This window comes from Acinonyx jubatus, chromosome D1 (genome assembly GCF_027475565.1).
Source record: "Acinonyx jubatus isolate Ajub_Pintada_27869175 chromosome D1, VMU_Ajub_asm_v1.0, whole genome shotgun sequence".
Classification (NCBI taxonomy): Eukaryota; Metazoa; Chordata; class Mammalia; order Carnivora; family Felidae; genus Acinonyx; species Acinonyx jubatus.
The window spans coordinates 132,060-152,750 of NC_069390.1; the positions used below are offsets into that span (position 1 = coordinate 132,060).

Here is a 20,691-nt window from a genome sequence, read left to right on the forward strand (position 1 = left end):
GTGATTAACTATGAGTAATGTTTGCACATCAAGAGTGTACAAGAAGCCACTAAATGATACCGTAAAATGGGGAAAGCAGCAAGTTCTGTTATGCGTTTTACATGAATAAATATACAAGGGGCGCCTGGGTGGCTCAGTCGGTTAAGCGTCCGACTTCGGCTCAGGTCCTGATCTCGAAGTCTGTGAGTTCGAGCCCTGCGACAGGCTCTGGGCTGACAGCTCGGAGCCTGGAACCTGCTTCGGATTCTGTCTCCCTCGCTCTCTGCCCCTCCCCCACTCATGCTCTGTCTCTCTCTCTCCTTCAAAAATAAATAAAAACATTCAAAAAATTTTTAATCAAGTAATATAGAATACGAGTTACATAAATTATAGTAACAGAAAGTAAAGACGAGGTAAACACAGCTCTTCGTCCCACCATGCTCTGGTGGAAACTGACACTCAGTAGCTGGCCGACTTCCTTAGTGCCCGCCAGTTTCACCCACATGCAAAACAGGAAAGAGAAACTTCTGAGAAATTAAATGTACCCTGGAGAAGGAGGGGCCCTAAGCACCCTATCAGGGTGCACACCACACCTGCTCCCTCTCTGCATCAGAAACTCATTTCCCAACGCTTGTTCACCTGGGACGGCTGCTCATTCCAAAGCTGGAGATGTTAAAGGACAATAAGGTGGACATCCTGGAGGGGCCCCAGAGCCCAGCTCCCATGGCCACCACCGTGATCAACATCCAGACTGAGACGTCCGTGCCCGACCACATCGTCTGGTCCCTGTTCAACACAATCTTCATGAACTGGTGCTGCCTGGGCTTCGTGGCCTTTGCCTACTCCGTGAAGGTGGGTGTGTGGGTTGGGGGGGTTCTCCCAGAAAGTACAGGTGAGCCTGGGGAGGTCCGCCTGCCCCGAGGGCATGTGGTGGGGGGGGATGGGGAGTCCATGCGTGGTAGCAGTGAGGCTGCAGGAGGGGCCCGGGGATGGCCAGGAGTGGCCTTTGTCCCCAGTTCCCAAGGACATCCCTCAGACTGAGATGTGGCTCCAGGGCTCTCCCAGAAAGAACAAAGGAACTCACCAGAAGCCGCCTCTCAGTGGGAGAGGCCAGTGACTAGACCTATGCAGAGGGAGGGGGCACCCTGGGGTCTCCAGGAGAGGCTGAGAGTCTGAAGAAGGAGCTGGAGGCCCCAGCAGGGACGGGACCCAAGGGGCACTGTCCTGCTCAGGCTCTGGGAAAGGGGGGTGGGTCCCCAACCAGGGCGAAGGGCATGTGGAGGCTGCTGTGGACGGGGACCAGCCTGGCTCTCGCCAGGACCCGCCCCTGATCCCCCTCTCCATCTCCTCTCCCCAGTCTAGGGACCGGAAGATGGTGGGTGACGTGATCGGGGCCCAGACCTATGCCTCCACCGCCAAGTGCCTGAACATCTGGGCCCTGGTCCTGGGCATCCTTCTGACCATTGGATTCATTGTTCTTCTGGTGATTGCCTACTTGACGGCCTACAGTATCATTTTAAGGGTTATGCAGAATAGCAGAGGCCACCACTAGCTGCTCATGGCAGGAGACACCAGTCCTCCAGCATCCATTGTGGCTGTGCTTCCCATGCTTCCTGGGCTGTTGTGTTGGGCCCGTCCCTCAGCACCCACCCCTGTACCCTGTGCTTAAGCAGACTTCCCTGACCACAACTGAACTCAATAAAGTACCCTTGTGTGTGACGGTGCGGTGACGTCCCCTGGGGGGGGGCCCTGCCGGGAGTCGCCAGCCTGCCCCTGAGACCGAGCCCACCGCCCCCCTTGCCCAGCTGTGCAGCTCTGGCTGGGGCAGGGCATGTCCTCAGCTGGTGCTGGTTTCTGGCCTCCTGCTGGGAACAACAGCTGCACCGGGGTCCTAGGATCGGGGACCCTGGCGCGAGGAGGTCCCGTGTGCAGAGCACCCTTGGGCCTGAGGGTGAGGGTCCCTCCCCAGGTGTGTGGCAGGGTGGTGCTGGAGAGAACGGGAACGGGCAGCTCGGGCCCTCTGGGATGGCCGTGGGGTTTGGCACCTGTGGGCGCAGCGGACGGAGCCGCGGGCTCCCAGCCCCTCCTGGGAGTTCTAGACTTCGCTGCACTCGGCAAGCCCCCCAGCTCTGTCTTTGCTCCTCTGGGGCTGGGGGTGGGGACAGAGCTCTCCACCGTGGGCTGACTGCAGAAGCCGATCATCAGACCTGGCGAGGAGGCCCCATGGACAGGAAGCCTGAGGGGAAGGACTCACTCCCTCAACCCAAACGGAACCGGCCCTGCAGGGGGAGCGACTGCCCCTGCAGGGGGAGCGACTGCCCGGTGCCCCAGGAAGGGTCTCCCAGCCGCTGGGGCCTCAGGCCTTGGTGTGAGCTTTTGCCAGAGCCCAGGCTGCACCTGGGAACCCGGAGGCCATCCTCAGCCCTGCAGGAAGAGCTTGCCCCAGGCAGGCATTCCTGTCCCAGACCCCAGAGGGACTGGGTGGGGTCGCACTGTGGTGGCCAAGCCCCCAGGCCCTGCACAGCCACCCCGGAGAGGCTGGCTGGCGAGTCCCGGTGGCCACAGGCGGGGGTCAGGGAGGGAGCCCCTCGTCTCCGTGTGCTTTGCCCGCTGGGACAGCCAGGCTCGCCTGGGTTCCTGCAGTGGGGCCAGGTCAGTCCCTGCGGCTCCCCTCCCGTTGACGTCTGCAGCTCTTCACACTGGGTTCCCGGTTCAGTCCCCGCACAAGGTCCACACCCCCGGTGTCCACCTGTGCACACCCTGTCCCTGGGCGGGACTCTGGTTGGGGTGCCCTGGGTGAGCCGTGAAGCGCGCAGGGGTCCCAGGGGTGTGAGCGGCAGTGGGACGGCCCCAGGCAGGTGGGGGGTGGAGAGGGGACGCTGGTGGATCCGGCCCTCTGGGTCCCAGAAGGGCTTGCTCCAGATGGCCCAGGGGCCAGCCAGCGTCAGGGGAAGGGCCGGCCATGTGCTTCAGGCCCCCATTCCCCAGCCGGATGGGCTGCGTGGGTCTCACATTGCCAGATCAGGCAGCTCTCAAAAAGGACGGTCATATTGGGCATAACCCCATCTGAGCTGCAGTGACCTGGGTCTACGGTCCTGCTAGACAGGTGACCCTCTCTTGTAGCCAACAAACACTCTTGATGTCCAGCTTTTGCAAATCACAGGTGAGGGCCGAGGCATCATGCAGTAAGGTCCTGGGTACTGACCGTGGGCTTGCAGGGGCCCAGCGCTGCACAGCCCTGGTCCTCAGAGCCCCCCTCCAGCTCTGGCACCGACCTGGCCAAGGCGTCCTGGGTCTCCTGGAGGTGGGCGGTGCTTGGGTGGGGGTGGGCAGTGGGAGGTGGGGGTGGTGTTGGCTGGCCAGCTGGTGGGGTAGAGGGAGATGGGCGGGGCCGCGCAGGTGGGAGGCATCCCAAGTTTTTCCAAAGAGCACTTGGGAGGGAATATTCTCTTCCGGCTTTTCGTGGACTGATCCCAGGAGGGAGACAGACTGGCAGGACTCCTGAGATGCCCTGTTCAGTCCTGACTGGGGATGAGGGTAGGGAGGACAGATGTGCTCCCAGAAGCTCCCAGCCACGAACCCCTGGGTCCCTTGGTGGAGGAGCCACGCATGTGGACAGTGAGGCCTTCCATGCCGGGAGCCGATCCATCCAACCTTCCTGATGGCACAGCCCGGGCAGCCGGCGGAAGGGCAACGCACAGCGACCCTCCGAATGGGAAGCTACTGGTATCCCTCCTCTTACTCATCATGGCCATCCCCATGGTCCAATTGGCACTGATGATTCAAAAGAAACCCATGGGGGCAAACTCGGGGATATTTTCTGGGGATGGCCCCCAGGACAAAAAAGAAACCTTATATCCAGCCGGTGCCACCCCCGCCTGCCCGTCGTCCCCTACCTAAAGGAAGGATAGCCCCGTATGTTTCCCAGCCAGGGAGGGGGGCACACGGGTTCGAAAGCCCCACTCCGGCAACAAAGCAATGTCTCTATGGCTACGAGTTGCTCCAACCCCTAGGCCCACTTGGCCCCCAGGAGGCATTCCAGATGGTAACTGGACCCGGTGGGTTAAGGTACAGAATGGTTCATTAGTTCCCAGGTATACGTTGTCTCTCTGGGAGCGCATAAGGCGTGGGTTCCCAGCCCTCTTGGCTCCCTCCAGGCACCCCAGACCAAAGCGAATACTTTTGTTCCTTCTACCGCAAACAGTTCAAAGGAACAATTAAGAAGTCATGTCCCTGTAAACGTTCCACTCGAGGTGTTGAGAGCTAGATGACCCTTCACAAAAATAGCAAAGCAAATGCTTTATAGACTATAAATAAACGTAGATACATAATGAAAATAATATGAAGAAATTGCTCGATAAGCAAAGGCCAGGAGGGAACGTTACAAGAAAATAACCATGAGGTTCCTTGATGGGCGATTACAGAAAGGAACGTGTTTAGAATTAGGTAAAGCCGAGAAGCGTAGGTGACGCACGCTACAAGGAAATCGCTAACAAATATAATGCCAGGCTTGCCACAGTAAGGCGGCCAGTCGGACACACTGCTGTCGTGTCCATTTGTTATTCTCGCCGAAGCCGTTCATCCTTCGGGAACCCCTGGACCTGCTGGGGCTGGACTCCGGCACCTTCCGGAAGGCTTGGGTCTGGTGTGGGGGAATGAAGGTAAGCCCTTGATGGGTTTTTTTCCTTCCTGCCTACCTGCCTTCCTTCCTCTCTTCCTTCCTGCCTTCCTTCCTTCCTGCCTACCTGCCTTCCTTCCTCTCTTCCTTCCTGCCTTCCTTTCTTCCTCCCTTTCTGCCTTCCTGCCTTTTTTCCTTCCTTCTTTCCTGTCTTTGTTCCATCCTTCCTTCCTTCCTCCTTTCCTTCCTTCCTTCCTTATCCTTCCTTCCTCCCTTCCTGCCTTTCTGCCTTCCTGCCTGCCTTCTTTCCTTCCTCCCTTCCTGCCTTCCTTCCTTCCTCCATTCCTTCCCTCCTCCTTTCCTTCCTTCCCTGCTACCTTCCTTCCTTCGTTTCTGCCTTCATTCCTTCCTTCCTTCCTGCCTTCCTTCCCTCCTCCTTTCCTTCCTGCCTGCTTGCCTTCCTTCCTCCCTTCCTGCCTGCCTTCCTCCCTTCTATGTAATAATACAAGTGTCTGACTCAGTCATTTATTGCAGAGGTTCCCATTTCGAAGATGGCTGTCTCCAGTGAACACACTGAGAGCACGCAAACAACATGATGTGCATGGCCAGCTGCGACACATCTTGATTGGTTCTGATAATGGACTATTTGGGCTGCTTGTCTTTTCTTTTCCTGTGCTTTAACTTCCTGGGGTTCTGTTTTGGCAGCTCACATGCGCTCTCTCCTTCTCCCTCTTCCCTTCCCCCTCTACATCCCCCTCCCTCCAACCCACACCCTGAACTTGTTTTGTGGCCACACCTGTGCTGTGTGATTTCCAGGCCTGATATTTTTAAAGTTTTTCAGAGTTTCCTGAGAGTCATAGCTGGAGGGTTTCTTGCAATCCTAGGAACCACCAGGGCAGGTCCAGGCACAACACTGGTTGTTAAAAAGCTGAGACCCAACAAAGCAGGTAGACGGTGGGGAGAGCCCAGGGCTGAGGGAAAGTCTCCAGGCCCCCCCCCCCCCCCCGCCGCCACACCCCTCAATAGGGAAGTGGGATAGCAGCTGACCCGGCCTGACTCAAGTGCCAGGACAGGAAGCTCCCCCTACCTCCTCAGCGTCAAGCCCTGCCCTCGTGTAACCTGACACTCTGTCCCTCATCCACCCTCCTGGTACCCAGCCAGTTTACAACTTTTGAAAGCTAGGAAATAGAAACTTTGGAGAAATCGAAACTGCCAGGGGAGGGAGGAGTCAGAGCACCCTTCAGCATCCGGACCGCAGCCGCTCATCTCGGATGGTGAACCCCAAAACTCTTGCCTCTCTGGTAACTGCCTAAAAGAACCCATGTTGAAGGTTTTTCACAGAATGAGAGCATTTACCGAGGATGAATGTTATCTGAGTGACCCCTCTGTATACCAGGGCAAACATATCTACACTTACTGCCCTTCTCTTGAAGCCAAAGCCCCTAACCCTAACCCTCACCCACACCTTGACCCTCACCCCTAACCCTGACCCTGACCCTGACCCTGACCCTGACCCTAACCCATTCCCGTGCTCTAGATGGCATAGACCTTCCTGTTTTTGAACCTTTCGTGTATGTGGGGTTTCTAAACATACAAAATTAAATTTTATTTTCTCCTGTTAATCGTTCTCATGTCAACTTAGCCAAAATAGTTTTTGAAGGGTAGAGGGAAGTTTTTCCACGCTGATGCTGAGTGTCTGCCCCACAGAAGCCTCTGCCTTCTCCAAAGGGTCCCAGAAGAGAGAATGTTGGGAGCTCCGGCACATGCGGGGATACAAAGGGCCTCTCTGATCTGGAACGTTCCACTGTGTCCTCTAATGCATTGGTACTGGGCCCACTCAGAGCTCTGACTTGGTGATCTTATACAACCCTGCTTACGTGGGCGGGTCTGCCACCAGGTCAGCTGATGTCCATGTCCGCACCTGGCTGGCCCCACCACAAAGGTTCTCACGCAGAAGGCCAATGACACCAAAATCGTTGTCAGAGGGAAGGGAGGTGGGGGGTACAGGCTTCCACTTATGGAATGAGTGAGTCACGAGGATGAAAAGCACAGGATAGGGGATACAGTCAATGACGTTGTCATATGTTGTGTGGTGACAGATGGCAGCTACACTTGTGCTGAGCCCAGCATAATGGACAGGCTTGTGGAATCACTATGTTGTACACCTGAAACCAGTTAACATTGCGTGTCAACTCTCCTTCAACTTAAAAAAATCAATCAGTATAATACTCCATATTAAAAGAATGAAGAAAAAACACCATGTGATCATCTCAGTTCCTGCAGAAAAAGTATTTGACAAAATCCAACAACCTTTCATGATAACACACACACACACACACACACACACACACACACACACACCTAGAAATAGAAGGGAAATTCGTCAACCTGATAAAGGACGTCTATGGACAACTCACAGCTGATGTTACACTCCATGATGAAAGACTGAAAGCTTTCCCCCTAAGATCCAGAACGAGGCGATAATGTGTGCTCACTCCACGTGCAGCCGACATTGGACTAAAGGTTCCAATCAGGGCAACAAGGCAAGAAAATGAAAAGTGGGGGCATCCAGATTGAAAAGGAAAAACTAAAACTATCTCTACATGCAGATGACATGACCTTATAATAGACAATCTTAACAAAATCACTAAAAAAATTGAAGAGATTAGCAAAATTGCAGGGGACAAAAGCAACACATGCAAATCACCAACAACGAGCAACCCTATGATGTAACCAAGGAAACAGTTCCATTTACAACAGCATCATAACCCTAAGATGCTTGGTAAGAAATTTACCCACAGACTTGCAAGACTGGTGTGCTGGAAGCTACAGATGATTGCTGAGAGGAATTAAAGAGGCATAAATAAACAAAAGCCAACCCACGTGCACACCCCTGAATTCTTGATATGGTTAATATGGCAATACTGCCCAAATTTATCTACAGTTTTGATGTAATCACCATCAAAATTCCCACTGCGTTCTTTGTTGTTCTTTTTTTTTTTTTTCTTTCCAGAAATGGTCAAGTGGATCCTAAAATTCACATGGAATCATCAGGCCAAGACAATCTGGACAAATCAGAACAAAGATGGAGGCCTGCACTTGGTGATTTCAAAACTTCCTATGAAGCCGTAGTAATCCAGACAGTGTGGCACTGGCGTGAGGACAGGCATACAGGCCAACGGAATACAATTTAGAGTCCAGTAATAACCCTGTACTTTATGGTCAACTGACATTCAACAAGGGGGCCAATACCTTTCCAAAATGGCGCTGGGCAACTGACATCCATGCGGAACGGAATGGAGATGGACCTTTATCTTGCGAAGTATACAAACATTAACTCAAAATGTTTCAAAGACCCAATATAAGAGCTAAAACTACAAAACGGTTACACAGACAAAACGGTTCGATTAGGCAACGGGCTTCTTAAACATGAGACAAGCAACAAACAAAAATGGATAGATCGCACGTCGTCAGTGAATTAACACGTTTGTGCCTCAGAAGACTCTCTCAAGAAAGTGAGAAGGCGACCAGAAAACTCGGAGAGAATTCTTGCAATTCCCATATCCGATAAGGGACTGGTGTTCAGAATGTAAAAGAACTGTTACAATTCAACCAGGAGACAAACAGCCCGATGAGTAAAAGGACAAAGGCTTGACCAGACGTTCTGCAGGCCCATGAACGACCCCCAAGCAGGTGAGAAGGGTTCTCGTGGCAGCGCTCACCAAGGACACGCGCCAGACCACAAGGACACAGCACTGACAGTCAATGGAGCGGCCCTAACTTGTTTACGGTACCCCCAAGGGTTGGTGAGGACAGGAGAAGTAGAAGCTGTCATACATGCTGTGGAAAGAGTCTGGCAGCTCCTCAGAAAGTTCTGACATGACTCAGTCCTTCCACGCCTGGGAATGCACTGAAGGGCGGAAAAACGTGTTCACACAAAACTTGCACACAAGTGTTTCCAACAGCATTATTCATAAGAACCAAAAATGTCTGTAAATTGATGACTGAAGAAGCAAATACATGGTACCCTTACCATACAAGACCTGTCACCTATCAGAAGGAAGGCAGTTCTGATTTGTGTGGCCACGTGGGTGAGCACTGAAAGCATGAGCTCAGTGAGATAAGGCCAACGAGAAGGCCACGGCCTGTAGGCTTACAGGCCTACACGGAATGCGTGACAGAAGGGAAATCCAACCACACAGAAGGCGGAGAGGCCCTTCTAGGAAGTAAGGTTCAGCAGATGTGGGCACTGCATCATGGGTACCTGGTTTCGTTTGCTACGGGGAAAACACTCAGGGCCACGTGGTTGTGAGAGCTACACAGACCGAGAAATAGGAAAAGCCACATAAATTGTGCACTTTTGATGGGTAAAATGGCAAACTTTTGTGTTATGCAAATATTACCTGATTAAAAATTAAATCATATACCCTTTAAATTAAATAAATGAAAATAAATGAGGCACCTGGGTGGCTCAGCCGGTTAAGCATCCGACTTCAGCTCAGGTCATGATCTCATGGTTCGTGGGTTCGAGCCCCATGTGGCGCTCTGTGCTGACAGCTCGGAGCCCGGAGCAGCTTCGGATTCTGTGTCTCCCTCTCTCTCTACCCCTCTCCTGCTCACACTTTGTGTCTCTCTGTCTCAAAAATAAACAAACATTAAAAATTTTTTTAAATGGACAAATGAGAGTCAAAATACATATGATTAGGCAGAACACATCCCTCGGCAAGCTGTCAGCACGTTTTACCTTCGTGCACGAGAGGGGACGGAGAGGGGACGTCTTTAGCAGCCACGTGGAGGGAAGGGACACACAGGTGAGCTACTGCCTGCCGTCTCCGCTCCACAAGCAGGGGCAGCGTGTGGGTGGCTCCGAATGACCTCGGTGGGGGTTGCATCCCACAGACACCGGCCAGGGCAGCACATCAGGGCTCAGACTGGTGGCACCCCGCTGGGGCCTGCAGGCATCAATCCGTCCCAGCCCCTCACTGACCTCACCCCACGCGGGGCCCCGGGGCCAGCTTCTCTCCCTCTCCGCCCTCTGACTGCCCATGTGCACACGGGCTCGCTTAGTGGGGACAGCCCTGAGGGCAGTGGAGCCTCACAGGGCCCTCGACAGGCAGGGTTCAACGCAGGTGTGGGTTCCAGGGGACACCAGACGTGGTAAGTGCAGGAAGCAGCTGACACACGGGGAGGGGACCCAGGGAGGGGCCCCAGTGCCCGAGACCCAGACTTGAGGCTGGTCTGGGGGCCTGGACGCCACGGGGCCTCCAGGGTGAAGGCAAGAGCTCCTGGGAGGCCAGGGCCTGGCCATCGGCACCCACAGCGCGCGGGCCAGGACCACAGGCAGTGAGAGAGCAACTTGACCCTTTACTCTTAGAAAGAGCCGTGTCCTGGCGACAAAGCTGACCTGAGTCTGTCCTGAGAAGGGGGGCATGGGCCTGACAGTGGAAGAAGATGACCGGGACTTCCTACCATGACCCCCCAGACAACACCTATGTGACATGATGGGGCAGGAGGGAGGGAGGAAGGATGGGGCGTTCAGGAAAGCTGGCCCTGTGCTCCCAGCAGCTGCCAAATGGCCCGGATCCTCCTTTCTCCCACCACAGCCGGCTCCCGGTTTCCGGCACCCTTGGGAGATGCTAGAGGCTCCCTCCAGGGCAGGCGACACAGGCTGCTGGGTCCTGACCTGCCAGCGCCCCCCCCACCCCACCCCCCGCCCTGCCGCCCCACCGCTGGAACGTGGACTTCAGAGCCAGGAAAAGTCAACAGAGTCCAGACAGAGAGGAGGCCTGTGACTGCTGAGGTGTGGGCTTTGGGGCTTCGGGGACTCTCTCTGGGGGCTGCAGTGTGGAGTCCTTATGGGAGCCTGCAGAAGGCTTGGGGCTGGGGTGGGGGCAGGGTGGGGAGACTCACATCTGAGGAAAAGTCCCCAGGGCCCACACACACCCCTGACAGAGGCTGTGGTAGGGGAGCGGAGACAGGACCCAGGACCCGACGTGAGAGCCGGGACAGGAAGCCCTCCTGAGACCACAGCCCTTCCTCCCGCCCCGCCCTGGTGTAACCTGACACCCAGTGCTTGGTCACGCCCTCCTAGTGCCCAACCAATTCCCAATTCCCCAAACACCATGAAAAAGAAATCTTTGAAGAAATCGAAACTACCCGGGAGGGGAGAGCCCTGAGCAGCCCCAGCATCCGGACCGCAGCATCTCCGTCTCGCACCATGAACCGCAATGCCCAGCCCTTCCTTCCTGGCACCCACGCTGGTGTCCCCCCAACTTATGAGATGCTCAAGGAGGAGCATGAGGTGGCGGTACTCGGGGGGCCCCAGAGCCCAGCTCCCATGGCCACCACCGTGATCAACATCCAGACTGAGACGTCCGTGCCCGACCACATCGTCTGGTCCCTGTTCAACACAATCTTCATGAACTGGTGCTGCCTGGGCTTCGTGGCCTTTGCCTACTCCGTGAAGGTGGGTGTGTGGGTTGGGGGGGTTCTCCCAGAAAGTGCAGGTGAGCCTGCGGAGGTCCGCCTGCCCCGAGGGCATGTGGGGGGGGATGGGGAGTCCTTGCGTGGTAGCAGTGAGGCTGCAGGAGGGACCCGGGGACGGCGAAGAGTGGCCTTTGTCCCCAGTTCCCAAGGACATCCCTCAGACTGAGATGTGGCTCCAGGGCTCTCCCAGAAAGAACAAAGGAACTCACCGGAAGCTGCCTCTCAGTGGGAGAGGCCCGTGACTGGACCTACGCAGAGGGAGGGGGCGCCCTGGGGTCTCCAGGAGAGGCTGAGAGTCTGAAGAAGGAGCTGGAGGCCCCAGCAGGGACGGGACCCAAGGGCCCTGAGCCCTGCTCAGGCTCTGGGAAAGGGGGGTGGGTCCCCGACCGGGACGAAGGGCATGTGGAGGCTGCTGTGGACGGGGACCAGCCTGGCTCTCGCCAGGACCCGCCCCTGATCCCCCTCTCCATCTCCTCTCCCCAGTCTAGGGACCGGAAGATGGTGGGTGACGTGATCGGGGCCCAGACCTATGCCTCCACCGCCAAGTGCCTGAACATCTGGGCTCTGGTCTTGGGCCTCCTTCTCACCCTTACGTTCATCATTCTTTTCTTCACTGGCTCACTGGTGGTTTTCCAAGCAATTTCAGAAATGATGAAAGGTTATGGAGGGTACTAGCAGTTGTCCATGGCCTGAGGCCGTCACTCCTGTCACAGCATTTTGTATACACGTCAGTCTACAACTGAATTCAATAAAGCGTGTGTGTGTGTGTGTGTGTGTGTGGGTGGGTGCTGTGTTTGTACCTGGGAGGGGCCCCATTGAGACTGTTCAGCCTGCCCCTAGGCCCATGTCCCCCACTGCCCCCCTGCACCCAGCCCTGTGTCCTTTGTGTGGTCCCAGGCACATCCTCGGGCCTTGTGGGTATCTGGCTTCAGGCTGGGGGCAACTAATAGACAATAGTTGTATGTAGGGGCCCCTACTTCCCAGAGGTCTGAGCCCTAAGCAGAACGGGTTCATTTGTGGCAAGGCGGCACTGAGGCCAGAACGTTCTTAGCTTCCAGGAATGTGCTGGCTGGGGAGAGTCGCAGGGCGCCTGATACAGGGAGTCCACAGTCCACTTCTGGAGCTTCAGCCCCAGCCGGCCGTGCCCTCGCCCTGACTGGAAGTCAGCTCCCTAACCCCCTCTGTCATGACCTCCACATTGTGGGCAATGTGCGTGGCCCGGTGCCTACCCAGCCCACACCAGCTGGACAAGTGAGGTGGAACTGGGGTGGTGATAGCCTCCCCTTTCCTCCCTTGTACACCCAGACCCCAGCTGGGGCTCACCCACACCTCTGCCCCTGCTCCCACAGTGCCCTAACTCGAGGATGCACCAGGCCGGTTGGGGTACCCTGGGTGGAGGAGGGCACCTGGGTAGATCTGCCCCTCCGGGGTGGGGAAAGACTTGCTTCGGCCGGCAAGGGGTAGGCCCCAAATCCCTGCCCAAAGGGCAGGGCGACTGTGACCTTCCCTGACCCCAGAGCCCGGAAAGGGATCCAAGGCCTTGGCCAGGAGCTGCCCAGACCCTCTTGTGCCGTGAGCACATCTGTCCTTCCTACCCTCATCCCCCCTCAGGACTGAATCTGGGCACTTCAGGAGCCCTGGCCGTCCAGCTTCCTCCTGAGATCACTCCATGCAAGGCCAGAATAGAATATTCCCTCCCAGGTGCTCTGTGGAAACACTTGGGATGCGTACCCCACCAGCCGGCCCCGTCACCCCCACCCCCCACCTCCCCACCTCCCAGCACAGCCCAACATGGGGTAGGGCCCCTCAAGTTGTTCTCTCGCCGCCTGCGGTCCTGGCCCGCGCGCTGTGGGTGCCGATGGCTGGGCCCTGGCCTCCCAGGAGCTCTTGCCTTCACCCTGGAGGCCCCGTGGCGTCCAGGCCCCCAGACCAGCCTCAAGTCTGGGTCTCGGGCACTGGGGCCCCTCCCTGGGTCCCCTCCCCGTGTGTCAGCTGCTTCCTGCACTTACCACGTCTGGTGTCCCCTGGAACCCACACCTGCGTTGAACCCTGCCTGTCGAGGGCCCTGTGAGGCTCCACTGCCCTCAGGGCTGTCCCCACTAAGCGAGCCCGTGTGCACATGGGCAGTCAGAGGGCGGAGAGGGAGAGAAGCTGGCCCCGGGGCCCCGCGTGGGGTGAGGTCAGTGAGGGGCTGGGACGGATTGATGCCTGCAGGCCGCAGCGGGGTGCCACCAGTCTGAGCCCTGATGTGCTGCCCTGGCCGGTGTCTGTGGGATGCAACCCCCACCGAGGTCATTCGGAGCCACCCACACGCTGCCCCTGCTTGTGGAGCGGAGACGGCGGGCAGTAGCTCGCCTGTGTGTCCCTTTCCACCACGTGGCTGCTAAAGACGTCGCCTCTCGTGCACGAAGATAAGACATGCTGACAGCTTGCCAATCTGTTTTCAGAATGATGGCTTTCGTGGTACGTAATTTATGTGATTGATAATGACAAGATTTAATCTTAGTTGTGGAGCCCCTCTCCTACAGGGCATCTCTCAGGCTACCGAGCCTGGATTTCATCCTGAAAGTGACATGTAACCTGTGTGCCCAGTTGTGCATCCACATCCACAGACCTCTATCCAAGCCCCCGGTCCCACCTTCCCCTCCGTCTCCAGCTGCCCCTGGAGCACTGGGACACTTTCTCCATGTCTATTCTATGAGCGTCCACTTCTCCCCACACCCACAGGGTGGCCAGTGCCTGCCTGCAGCTGTGCTCCCAGGAACCATTCCCTTCCCGTGGATCCTCAGGACACCCTTGAGCGAGGGGGTAGGTAGAGCATTAGACCGCAGGACACCCTGGGTGGGTGTGGGTACAAGCCCCAGCTCTGTCCAGATCTCTGCTCACACCGAGCTGACCCCTGGAGCACCGGGCTGGGAAATCTTCCTTTTCCATCATCTGGTTCACAGGGGCTCTCCCCGCAGCCCTGGTGGGAGCAGAGGGACAGGCGTGCACAGCAGTGGTGGGTGACACGGGGGTGCAAACTGCCCGTTTGATCTGGAACGTTCCACCTCCACCCTCTCACGCATCCCTGCTGACTTGGCGGGGCTGAGACAGCCCTGCTCGTGGTAGGCAGGTCTGCCACCTGGTGGCCCGTGTCCGTCTTTAGAGATCTGGGCAGGTCACTGTCCACACATCCCAGCCCTGAGGACGACTGGGTCTACATCTGGCACAGCAGCTGACACGGGGCTCCCGCCGGGCCGGTCTGCAGCACTCCACTGTCTCTGCCAAGGTCCTGGGTCTGGGGGTCAGACTGGTGAATGAAATGGGGCTCTGGTGGGGGCCAGCACCGCTGCACCCGTTAGGTTCGAGGGTGGCACTGATTTCTGCTGCCCTTCGGGATGAGACACTGTTCTTTATTTCTCTCCCGGCGGGGGGGGGGGGGCAATTGCAGACGTCTCCACCTGGCTGGCCCCACCACCATGTCTCTGACCCTGAGGGCCACTGATCCAATGTGAGGATGAGCCAACCACCCTTTCTTTCTTTTCCGGTAACTCGTCTGAGGAGTGGAAACTGCCTCCGTCCTGGGGAGTTCCAGGGGCCCCCCTGAGAGTTTGATTTGGGCCTGGAGCCCCTGATTCTTTGGACCCGATGTGCCCGACCTGAAAAAGAGGCCAGGATGAGGCTTTGGCTGTTGAGATACTTACCTGGGCCCTGAGTCCAACAGTATTTAAGAAGTGCGAGTCTCATGTCTTCAGGGTCCGGTACAAAGAACCCAGCCTGTGCTGCCGTGCGGACGCTCTGAGGGATGTGCTTTGGCCCAGGAACCTCGGGCGGCATCATCCTTCCCCCGGGGTTCCACGCTCTTTCACTCCCTGGATCTGTTCTGAGACCAGCTCACAGTGCGGGCTCAGGGACCTGCTTTCCCATCCCAGCCCCCTTGGCTGGAAGAAGCTGAGGAACATCGTTTGCCTGTCCTTCTCATGGCCACCGGGCCATCCCAGCAGGCAGTTATTAAGCCCACTTGACCTTCACATCCTACCGTCATTGCTGTTTCCCTGTCAGCCATGTCCCACCGTCCACAGCACTGAGTGACACGGCTGGCCCTCCTCACCCTCCATCTGTGACAGCGGTGTCCTACCGTCCTGCCTGGCACAGCCATATGGTGGCTTCTCCAGCTTCACCTGCTCTGTCCTGGGATTCAGGACTAAGTCTGGGCAGGAAAGTGGGAGACCGGGAATGAACTGAGGAGGCTCCAGGGAACGTGGGGTGTGAGGCCCAGTAGGTGCAGGGACAAGCAGGAGAGCTCTGAGCAGGACAGGCAGGAACTGGAGGTCGGGATACAAATGCGCATAGCTGGCCAGGTTCCACCCACTGCGTGTCCCAAAGGCTGAGCCCCCTGTCCAGCTGGGCAGGGGCCTGGGGCACGTGGCCGGCCTTTCCCCTGACCCTGGCTGGCCCCTGGGCCATCTGGAGCAAGGCCTTCTGGGACCCAGAGGGCCGGATCCACCAGCGTCCCCTCTCCACCCCCCACCTGCCTGGGGCCGTCCCACTGCCGCTCACACCCCTGGGACCCCTGCGCGCTTCACGGCTCACCCAGGGCACCCCAACCAGAGTCCCGCCCAGGGACAGGGTGTGCACAGGTGGACACCGGGGGTGTGGACCTTGTGCGGGGACTGAACCGGGAACCCAGTGTGAAGAGCTGCAGACGTCAACGGGAGGGGAGCCGCAGGGACTGACCTGGCCCCACTGCAGGAACCCAGGCGAGCCTGGCTGTCCCAGCGGGCAAAGCGCACGGAGACGAGGGGCTCCCTCCCTGACCCCCGCCTGTGGCCACCGGGACTCGCCAGCCAGCCTCTCCGGGGTGGCTGTGCAGGGCCTGGGGGCTTGGCCACCACAGTGCGACCCCACCCAGTCCCTCTGGGGTCTGGGACAGGAATGCCTGCCTGGGGCAAGCTCTTCCTGCAGGGCTGAGGATGGCCTCCGGGTTCCCAGGTGCAGCCTGGGCTCTGGCAAAAGCTCACACCAAGGCCTGAGGCCCCAGCGGCTGGGAGACCCTTCCTGGGGCACCGGGCAGTCGCTCCCCCTGCAGGGGCAGTCGCTCCCCCTGCAGGGCCGGTTCCGTTTGGGTTGAGGGAGTGAGTCCTTCCCCTCAGGCTTCCTGTCCATGGGGCCTCCTCGCCAGGTCTGATGATCGGCTTCTGCAGTCAGCCCACGGTGGAGAGCTCTGTCCCCACCCCCAGCCCCAGAGGAGCAAAGACAGAGCTGGGGGGCTTGCCGAGTGCAGCGAAGTCTAGAACTCCCAGGAGGGGCTGGGAGCCCGCGGCTCCGTCCGCTGCGCCCACAGGTGCCAAACCCCACGGCCATCCCAGAGGGCCCGAGCTGCCCGTTCCCGTTCTCTCCAGCACCACCCTGCCACACACCTGGGGAGGGACCCTCACCCTCAGGCCCAAGGGTGCTCTGCACACGGGACCTCCTCGCGCCAGGGTCCCCGATCCTAGGACCCCGGTGCAGCTGTTGTTCCCAGCAGGAGGCCAGAAACCAGCACCAGCTGAGGACATGCCCTGCCCCAGCCAGAGCTGCACAGCTGGGCAAGGGGGGCGGTGGGCTCGGTCTCAGGGGCAGGCTGGCGACTCCCGGCAGGGCCCCCCCCCCCAGGGGACGTCACCGCACCGTCACACACAAGGGTACTTTATTGAGTTCAGTTGTGGTCAGGGAAGTCTGCTTAAGCACAGGGTACAGGGGTGGGTGCTGAGGGACGGGCCCAACACAACAGCCCAGGAAGCATGGGAAGCACAGCCACAATGGATGCTGGAGGACTGGTGTCTCCTGCCATGAGCAGCTAGCGGTAGCCTCCCTGTTGCCTCATAGTATGCATTATGTTTACTGAAAACACCAGTGCTCCAGTGAAGAAAAGAATGATGAATATAATGGTCAGAAGGATGCCCAGGACCAGGGCCCAGATGTTCAGGCACTTGGCGGTGGAGGCATAGGTCTGGGCCCCGATCACGTCACCCACCATCTTCCGGTCCCTAGACTGGGGAGAGGAGATGGAGAGGGGGATCAGGGGCGGGTCCTGGTGAGAGCCAGGCTGGTCCCCGTCCACAGCAGCCTCCACATGCCCTTCGTCCCGGTCGGGGACCCACCCCCCTTTCCCAGAGCCTGAGCAGGACAGTGGCCCTTGGGTCCCGTCCCTCCTGGGGCCTCTAGCTCCTTCTTCAGACTCTCGGCCTCTCCTGGAGACCCCAGGGTGCCCCCTCCCTCTGCGTAGGTCCAGTCACTGGCCTCACACCCCATCAGGGCCGAACAGCCTTCGACTACCTCGTGTCCATTCTGGACAAGACTTGAGTTCGGAGTCCAAAGTGTGGAGGATGTAATTTCCCTAATTATTCTGGGAAGGAGACCTTCTTGGGGAGGGTGGGGACATAGGGTGACCCTGCCATTCCCATGCCCTCCCATGCGGCCTCACCCTGTTCTCTCACTGGGAATAGTCACACACACGCTCACGCACACAGGGGCTTCCCGCACACCAGGTACCCTCGGGGCAGACGGACCTCCACAAGCTCACCTGCACTTTCTGGGAGAACCCCCCCAACACACACACCCACCTTCACGGAGTAGGCAAAGGCCACGAAGCCCAGGCAGCACCAGTTCATGTAGACTGTGTTGAACAGGGACCAGACGATGTAGTCGGGCACGGACGTCTCAGTCTGGATGTTGATCACGGTGGTGGCCATGGGAGCTGGGCCTTGGGATGCCCCCATTACAGGAGGATCATGCTCCTCCTTGATCATGTTTCAGTTGGGGAAATGCCTTGTGGGCACCAAGGAAGAGGGACAGGATGTGGTTGGGATGCCAGAGCCTTGACCTTTTGTAGGGTGAGGCCCGGATGTGGGTGGTCCCTGCTAGAGCTCAGCCCCATATCAGGGTCTCTCTCCCCGTCTCAACTCAGTACTTCTGCTTTCTCAGAAGTTTCTTTTTCCTGGTGTTTTGTAACTGGGTGACTTGGTCGGGCACTAGGGACCTGGAAGGAGCACTGGGTGTCAGGTTACACCAGGGCGGGGCAGGAGGAAGGGCTGTGGTCTCAGGGGGGCTTCCTGTCCCAGGCTCTCAGGTCGGGTCCTGTCTCTGCTCCCCTACCACATCCTCCATCAGGGTGTGTGGGCCCTGAGGACTTTTCCTCGGATGTGAGTCTCCCCCCCACTCCCCCCACCCCAGCCCCAAGCCTGCTGCAGGCTGTCATATGGACTCCACACTCCAGCCCCCAGAGAGAGCCCCCCGAAGCCCACACCTCAGCAGCCTCCAGCATCTCCTAAGGGTCCCAGAAACCAGGAGCCAGCTGTGGTGGGAGAAAGGAGGATCCGGGCCATTTGGCAGCTGCTGGGAGCACAGGGCCAGCATTCCTGAGCACCCCACCCTTCCTCCCTCCCTCCTGCCCCATCATGTCACCTAAGGTGCAGGATCTTAAGGGAAAGATGTAAGGGTTAAATTGTAGTGTAAGGGGAACGGGTAGCTTGAGAGGTAACAGCTTTGTGTTGACACTGTAGCTTGAAAAATAAAAGCTTTGTTTTGACACTGAAGGTTAAGAGATAACAGCCTTGCTTTACTCTTGTAAATTAGGCTTCACCAATTAAGGAAACAGAAGTTCAAAGAAAAGAGCATCAGAGGTAGGGTCAAGGAGATCCACTGGTTGCAACTTAAAGGCAGAAAGTCTAATCACCTCATCTGGGAACTGTTTCTAACTCATCTGGGAACTATTTCTTTTATCTGTTCCCAGGTGATGATCAAACGATGTGATCGGCTATAAAAACTCTGTACCGCGGCTGTTGGGGGCCGCACTCCGATCAAAAGTGTTGGTCCCGATCTGTCGGCCTTGCCTCTCATTGCAATAAACTTTGTTGTGACTGTCACTGGTGCCCATAGCATTCTGTTTCAGGAGTCGTGTGGATGCAACAAAGGGTGGAGAGAAAACACACAGAGAGCCGACTCCTCAAGGGGCTTGCCCCACTGCTGGTCCTTCCTGAACTTACACACTTCCCTCTTCCGCCTCAATCCAACCCCCACGGAAAAATGGGGTCATCAGAGAAAGAGAAATGTCTTACCTGAGGTAAAGCAATTTCTGTAACTCAGCTGCTAGATGGCCACACTGTCTCCCGCCCTCCCCACCCCCAGCCCACCTCTGCACACCAAGAACAGGGCGGATGGAGGCCTCGCGCCGCACCCCCCCCCCCCCCGCCCCAATCCTGGCTCGATGCCACTGAGCCACCAGTGCCCCTGCTCTGCTCTCTGTGGCCTCAGGCCAGGCCCATCCCCTGTCTCCTCTGGAGCTTCCAAGGCCCTCAGTGCCTCCTCCCTGTCCTGTCGTGTGACCACACTTGGCGGCCCTGTTGTCCTCACTGCCCTACTGGTGGTCCCCAACCCAGGTTGGCTCCCACCCCTCTGCGGCTTCGAGGCTGGCCTCACTGTGGCCACAGAGTGAGTTCCAGTGCAGAGCTGCAGTAACTATAAAACACACGTCCTTTTGAAGCCTTGGTGAGAAAAAACCTATTTATGAGATATGTATTTCATTGATAGCATTTTATATTGGTCATATGTTGAGATATTTTAGGTTTATTTCTTCAAATAAAATAGATCATTAAAATAACTCTTACGCAGGGGCACCTAGATGGCTCAGTCGGTTAAGCGTCCCACTTGGGCCCAGGTCATGATCTCCTGGATCATGAGTTTGAGCCCCGTGTTGGGCTCTGTGCCGACAGCTCGGAGCCTCGAGCCTGCTTCGGATTCTGTGTCTCCCTCTCTCTCTGCCCCTCCCCTGCTCGCACTCTCTCTCTCTCTCTTTCTCTCTCTCTCTCTCAAAAATAAATAAACATTAGGGGCGCCTGGGTGGCTCAGTTGGTTAAGCATCCGACTTCGGCTCAGGACATGATCTCACGGTTTGTGGGTTCGAGCCCCGCGTCGGGCTCTGTGCTGACAGCTCAGAGCCTGGAGCCTGCTTCGGATTCTGTGTCTCCCTCTTTCCCTGTCCCTCCCCCATTCACACTGTCTCTCTCTCAAAAATAAATACACATTGGAAAAAAACTCACTCATTTCCTTTTGCCTTTTTATCTATTTTTATTTTTTTTAATGTTTTATTTATTTTTGAGAGAGAGAGAGAGAGAGAGAGAGAGAAACGGGGTGTTACGGAACCAGGCTGGAACGCTGGCGGAAAAACCAAGCGGCACTCAGAGAGATCTGGGTGGATCGGAGATTTATTTAACACTGGCGGGCTCAGAGGAGACCATTTCTCCAAAGATCTGAGCCCCAAATGCAGGTGGGAAAGGTAATTTATAGCATCATCTTCCACATTCGTGGCAGCTTTGCGCGCGCGGCAAACAGGGCAGGAAGAACCCGGAAGAGGAGTCTCAAGCTGGGAACTGGAGCTTGTTTTAGTCCCTTCAGCTATCTTATGGTGCAGAACTTTACTTATTTTCCCAACATTCCCCACTTTGATGCCTTTTTAAAAATCTTTTATCAGGCATCACTTTTTAGCTCTAGGGGTTGGTACCCTCGGAGGGCTAAGATGCGTGCTGCACTTTGGCAGCAAGAGCGTCTTCAATGAAACATACCAGGGTGTTTAGCATACAGGGGCC

The 20,691-nt window shown here is 57.1% G+C and overlaps 3 protein-coding genes and 2 long non-coding RNA genes across 10 annotated transcripts; 2 read left to right on the top strand and 3 right to left on the bottom strand.

The window, feature by feature from the left end:
• The first annotated feature begins 530 nt into the window (after positions 1-530).
• Positions 531-1,698, top strand: LOC128311717 (interferon-induced transmembrane protein 1-like). The gene is made up of 2 exons (XM_053202678.1): positions 531-831; positions 1,337-1,698. The coding sequence occupies exons 1-2, from the start codon at positions 649-651 to the stop codon at positions 1,529-1,531; spliced, it is 378 nt and encodes a 125-aa protein (XP_053058653.1). The 5' UTR covers positions 531-648; the 3' UTR covers positions 1,532-1,698.
• A 2,551-nt stretch (positions 1,699-4,249) lies between these two features.
• On the bottom strand, positions 4,250-4,922 carry LOC128311718 (uncharacterized). The gene is made up of 2 exons (XR_008290200.1): positions 4,725-4,922; positions 4,250-4,664 (listed from the first exon to the last, which is right to left on the bottom strand). It is a non-coding gene; the product is annotated as an uncharacterized LOC128311718 (long non-coding RNA).
• Positions 4,923-6,188: 1,266 nt separating this feature from the next.
• Positions 6,189-11,571, bottom strand: LOC113597885 (uncharacterized). Of its 6 annotated transcripts, none has more exons than XR_003418629.2 (4): positions 9,342-10,058; positions 9,060-9,230; positions 8,631-8,912; positions 6,189-8,507 (listed from the first exon to the last, which is right to left on the bottom strand). It is a non-coding gene; the product is annotated as an uncharacterized LOC113597885 (long non-coding RNA). The 6 variants fall into 6 exon arrangements; XR_008290205.1 differs by having other exon boundaries at positions 6,189-6,762; positions 8,320-8,912; XR_008290203.1 differs by lacking the exon at positions 9,342-10,058 and adding an exon at positions 11,293-11,571 and having other exon boundaries at positions 6,189-8,912.
• On the top strand, positions 10,170-11,853 carry LOC106987952 (proline-rich transmembrane protein 2-like). Its single transcript, XM_053202679.1, has 3 exons — positions 10,170-10,397; positions 10,689-11,063; positions 11,567-11,853. The coding sequence occupies exons 1-3, from the start codon at positions 10,170-10,172 to the stop codon at positions 11,756-11,758; spliced, it is 795 nt and encodes a 264-aa protein (XP_053058654.1). The 3' UTR covers positions 11,759-11,853.
• Positions 11,854-16,737: 4,884 nt separating this feature from the next.
• Positions 16,738-17,926, bottom strand: LOC128311719 (interferon-induced transmembrane protein 1-like). The gene is made up of 2 exons (XM_053202680.1): positions 17,671-17,926; positions 16,738-17,099 (listed from the first exon to the last, which is right to left on the bottom strand). Exons 1-2 carry the CDS (start codon positions 17,854-17,856, stop codon positions 16,905-16,907), a joined length of 381 nt encoding a protein of 126 aa, XP_053058655.1. The 5' UTR covers positions 17,857-17,926; the 3' UTR covers positions 16,738-16,904.
• Between the last annotated feature and the right edge of the window lie 2,765 nt (positions 17,927-20,691).

Bases quoted from the DNA above. Each gene is read 5' to 3' on its own strand.
- LOC128311717 (XM_053202678.1), top strand. From the start codon at position 649: ATGTTAAAGGACAATAAGGTGGACATCCTGGAGGGGCCCCAGAGCCCA. The intron at 832-1,336 runs GTGGGTGTGTGG...TCCTCTCCCCAG, and splicing joins CCTTTGCCTACTCCGTGAAG to TCTAGGGACCGGAAGATGGT.
- LOC106987952 (XM_053202679.1), top strand. From the start codon at position 10,170: ATGGCCCGGATCCTCCTTTCTCCCACCACAGCCGGCTCCCGGTTTCCG. The intron at 10,398-10,688 runs GTGTGGGCTTTG...ACGCCCTCCTAG, and splicing joins GGAGGCCTGTGACTGCTGAG to TGCCCAACCAATTCCCAATT. The intron at 11,064-11,566 runs GTGGGTGTGTGG...TCCTCTCCCCAG, and splicing joins CCTTTGCCTACTCCGTGAAG to TCTAGGGACCGGAAGATGGT.
- LOC128311719 (XM_053202680.1), bottom strand. From the start codon at position 17,856: ATGATCAAGGAGGAGCATGATCCTCCTGTAATGGGGGCATCCCAAGGC. The intron at 17,100-17,670 runs GTGGGTGTGTGT...TCCTCTCCCCAG, and splicing joins CCTTTGCCTACTCCGTGAAG to TCTAGGGACCGGAAGATGGT.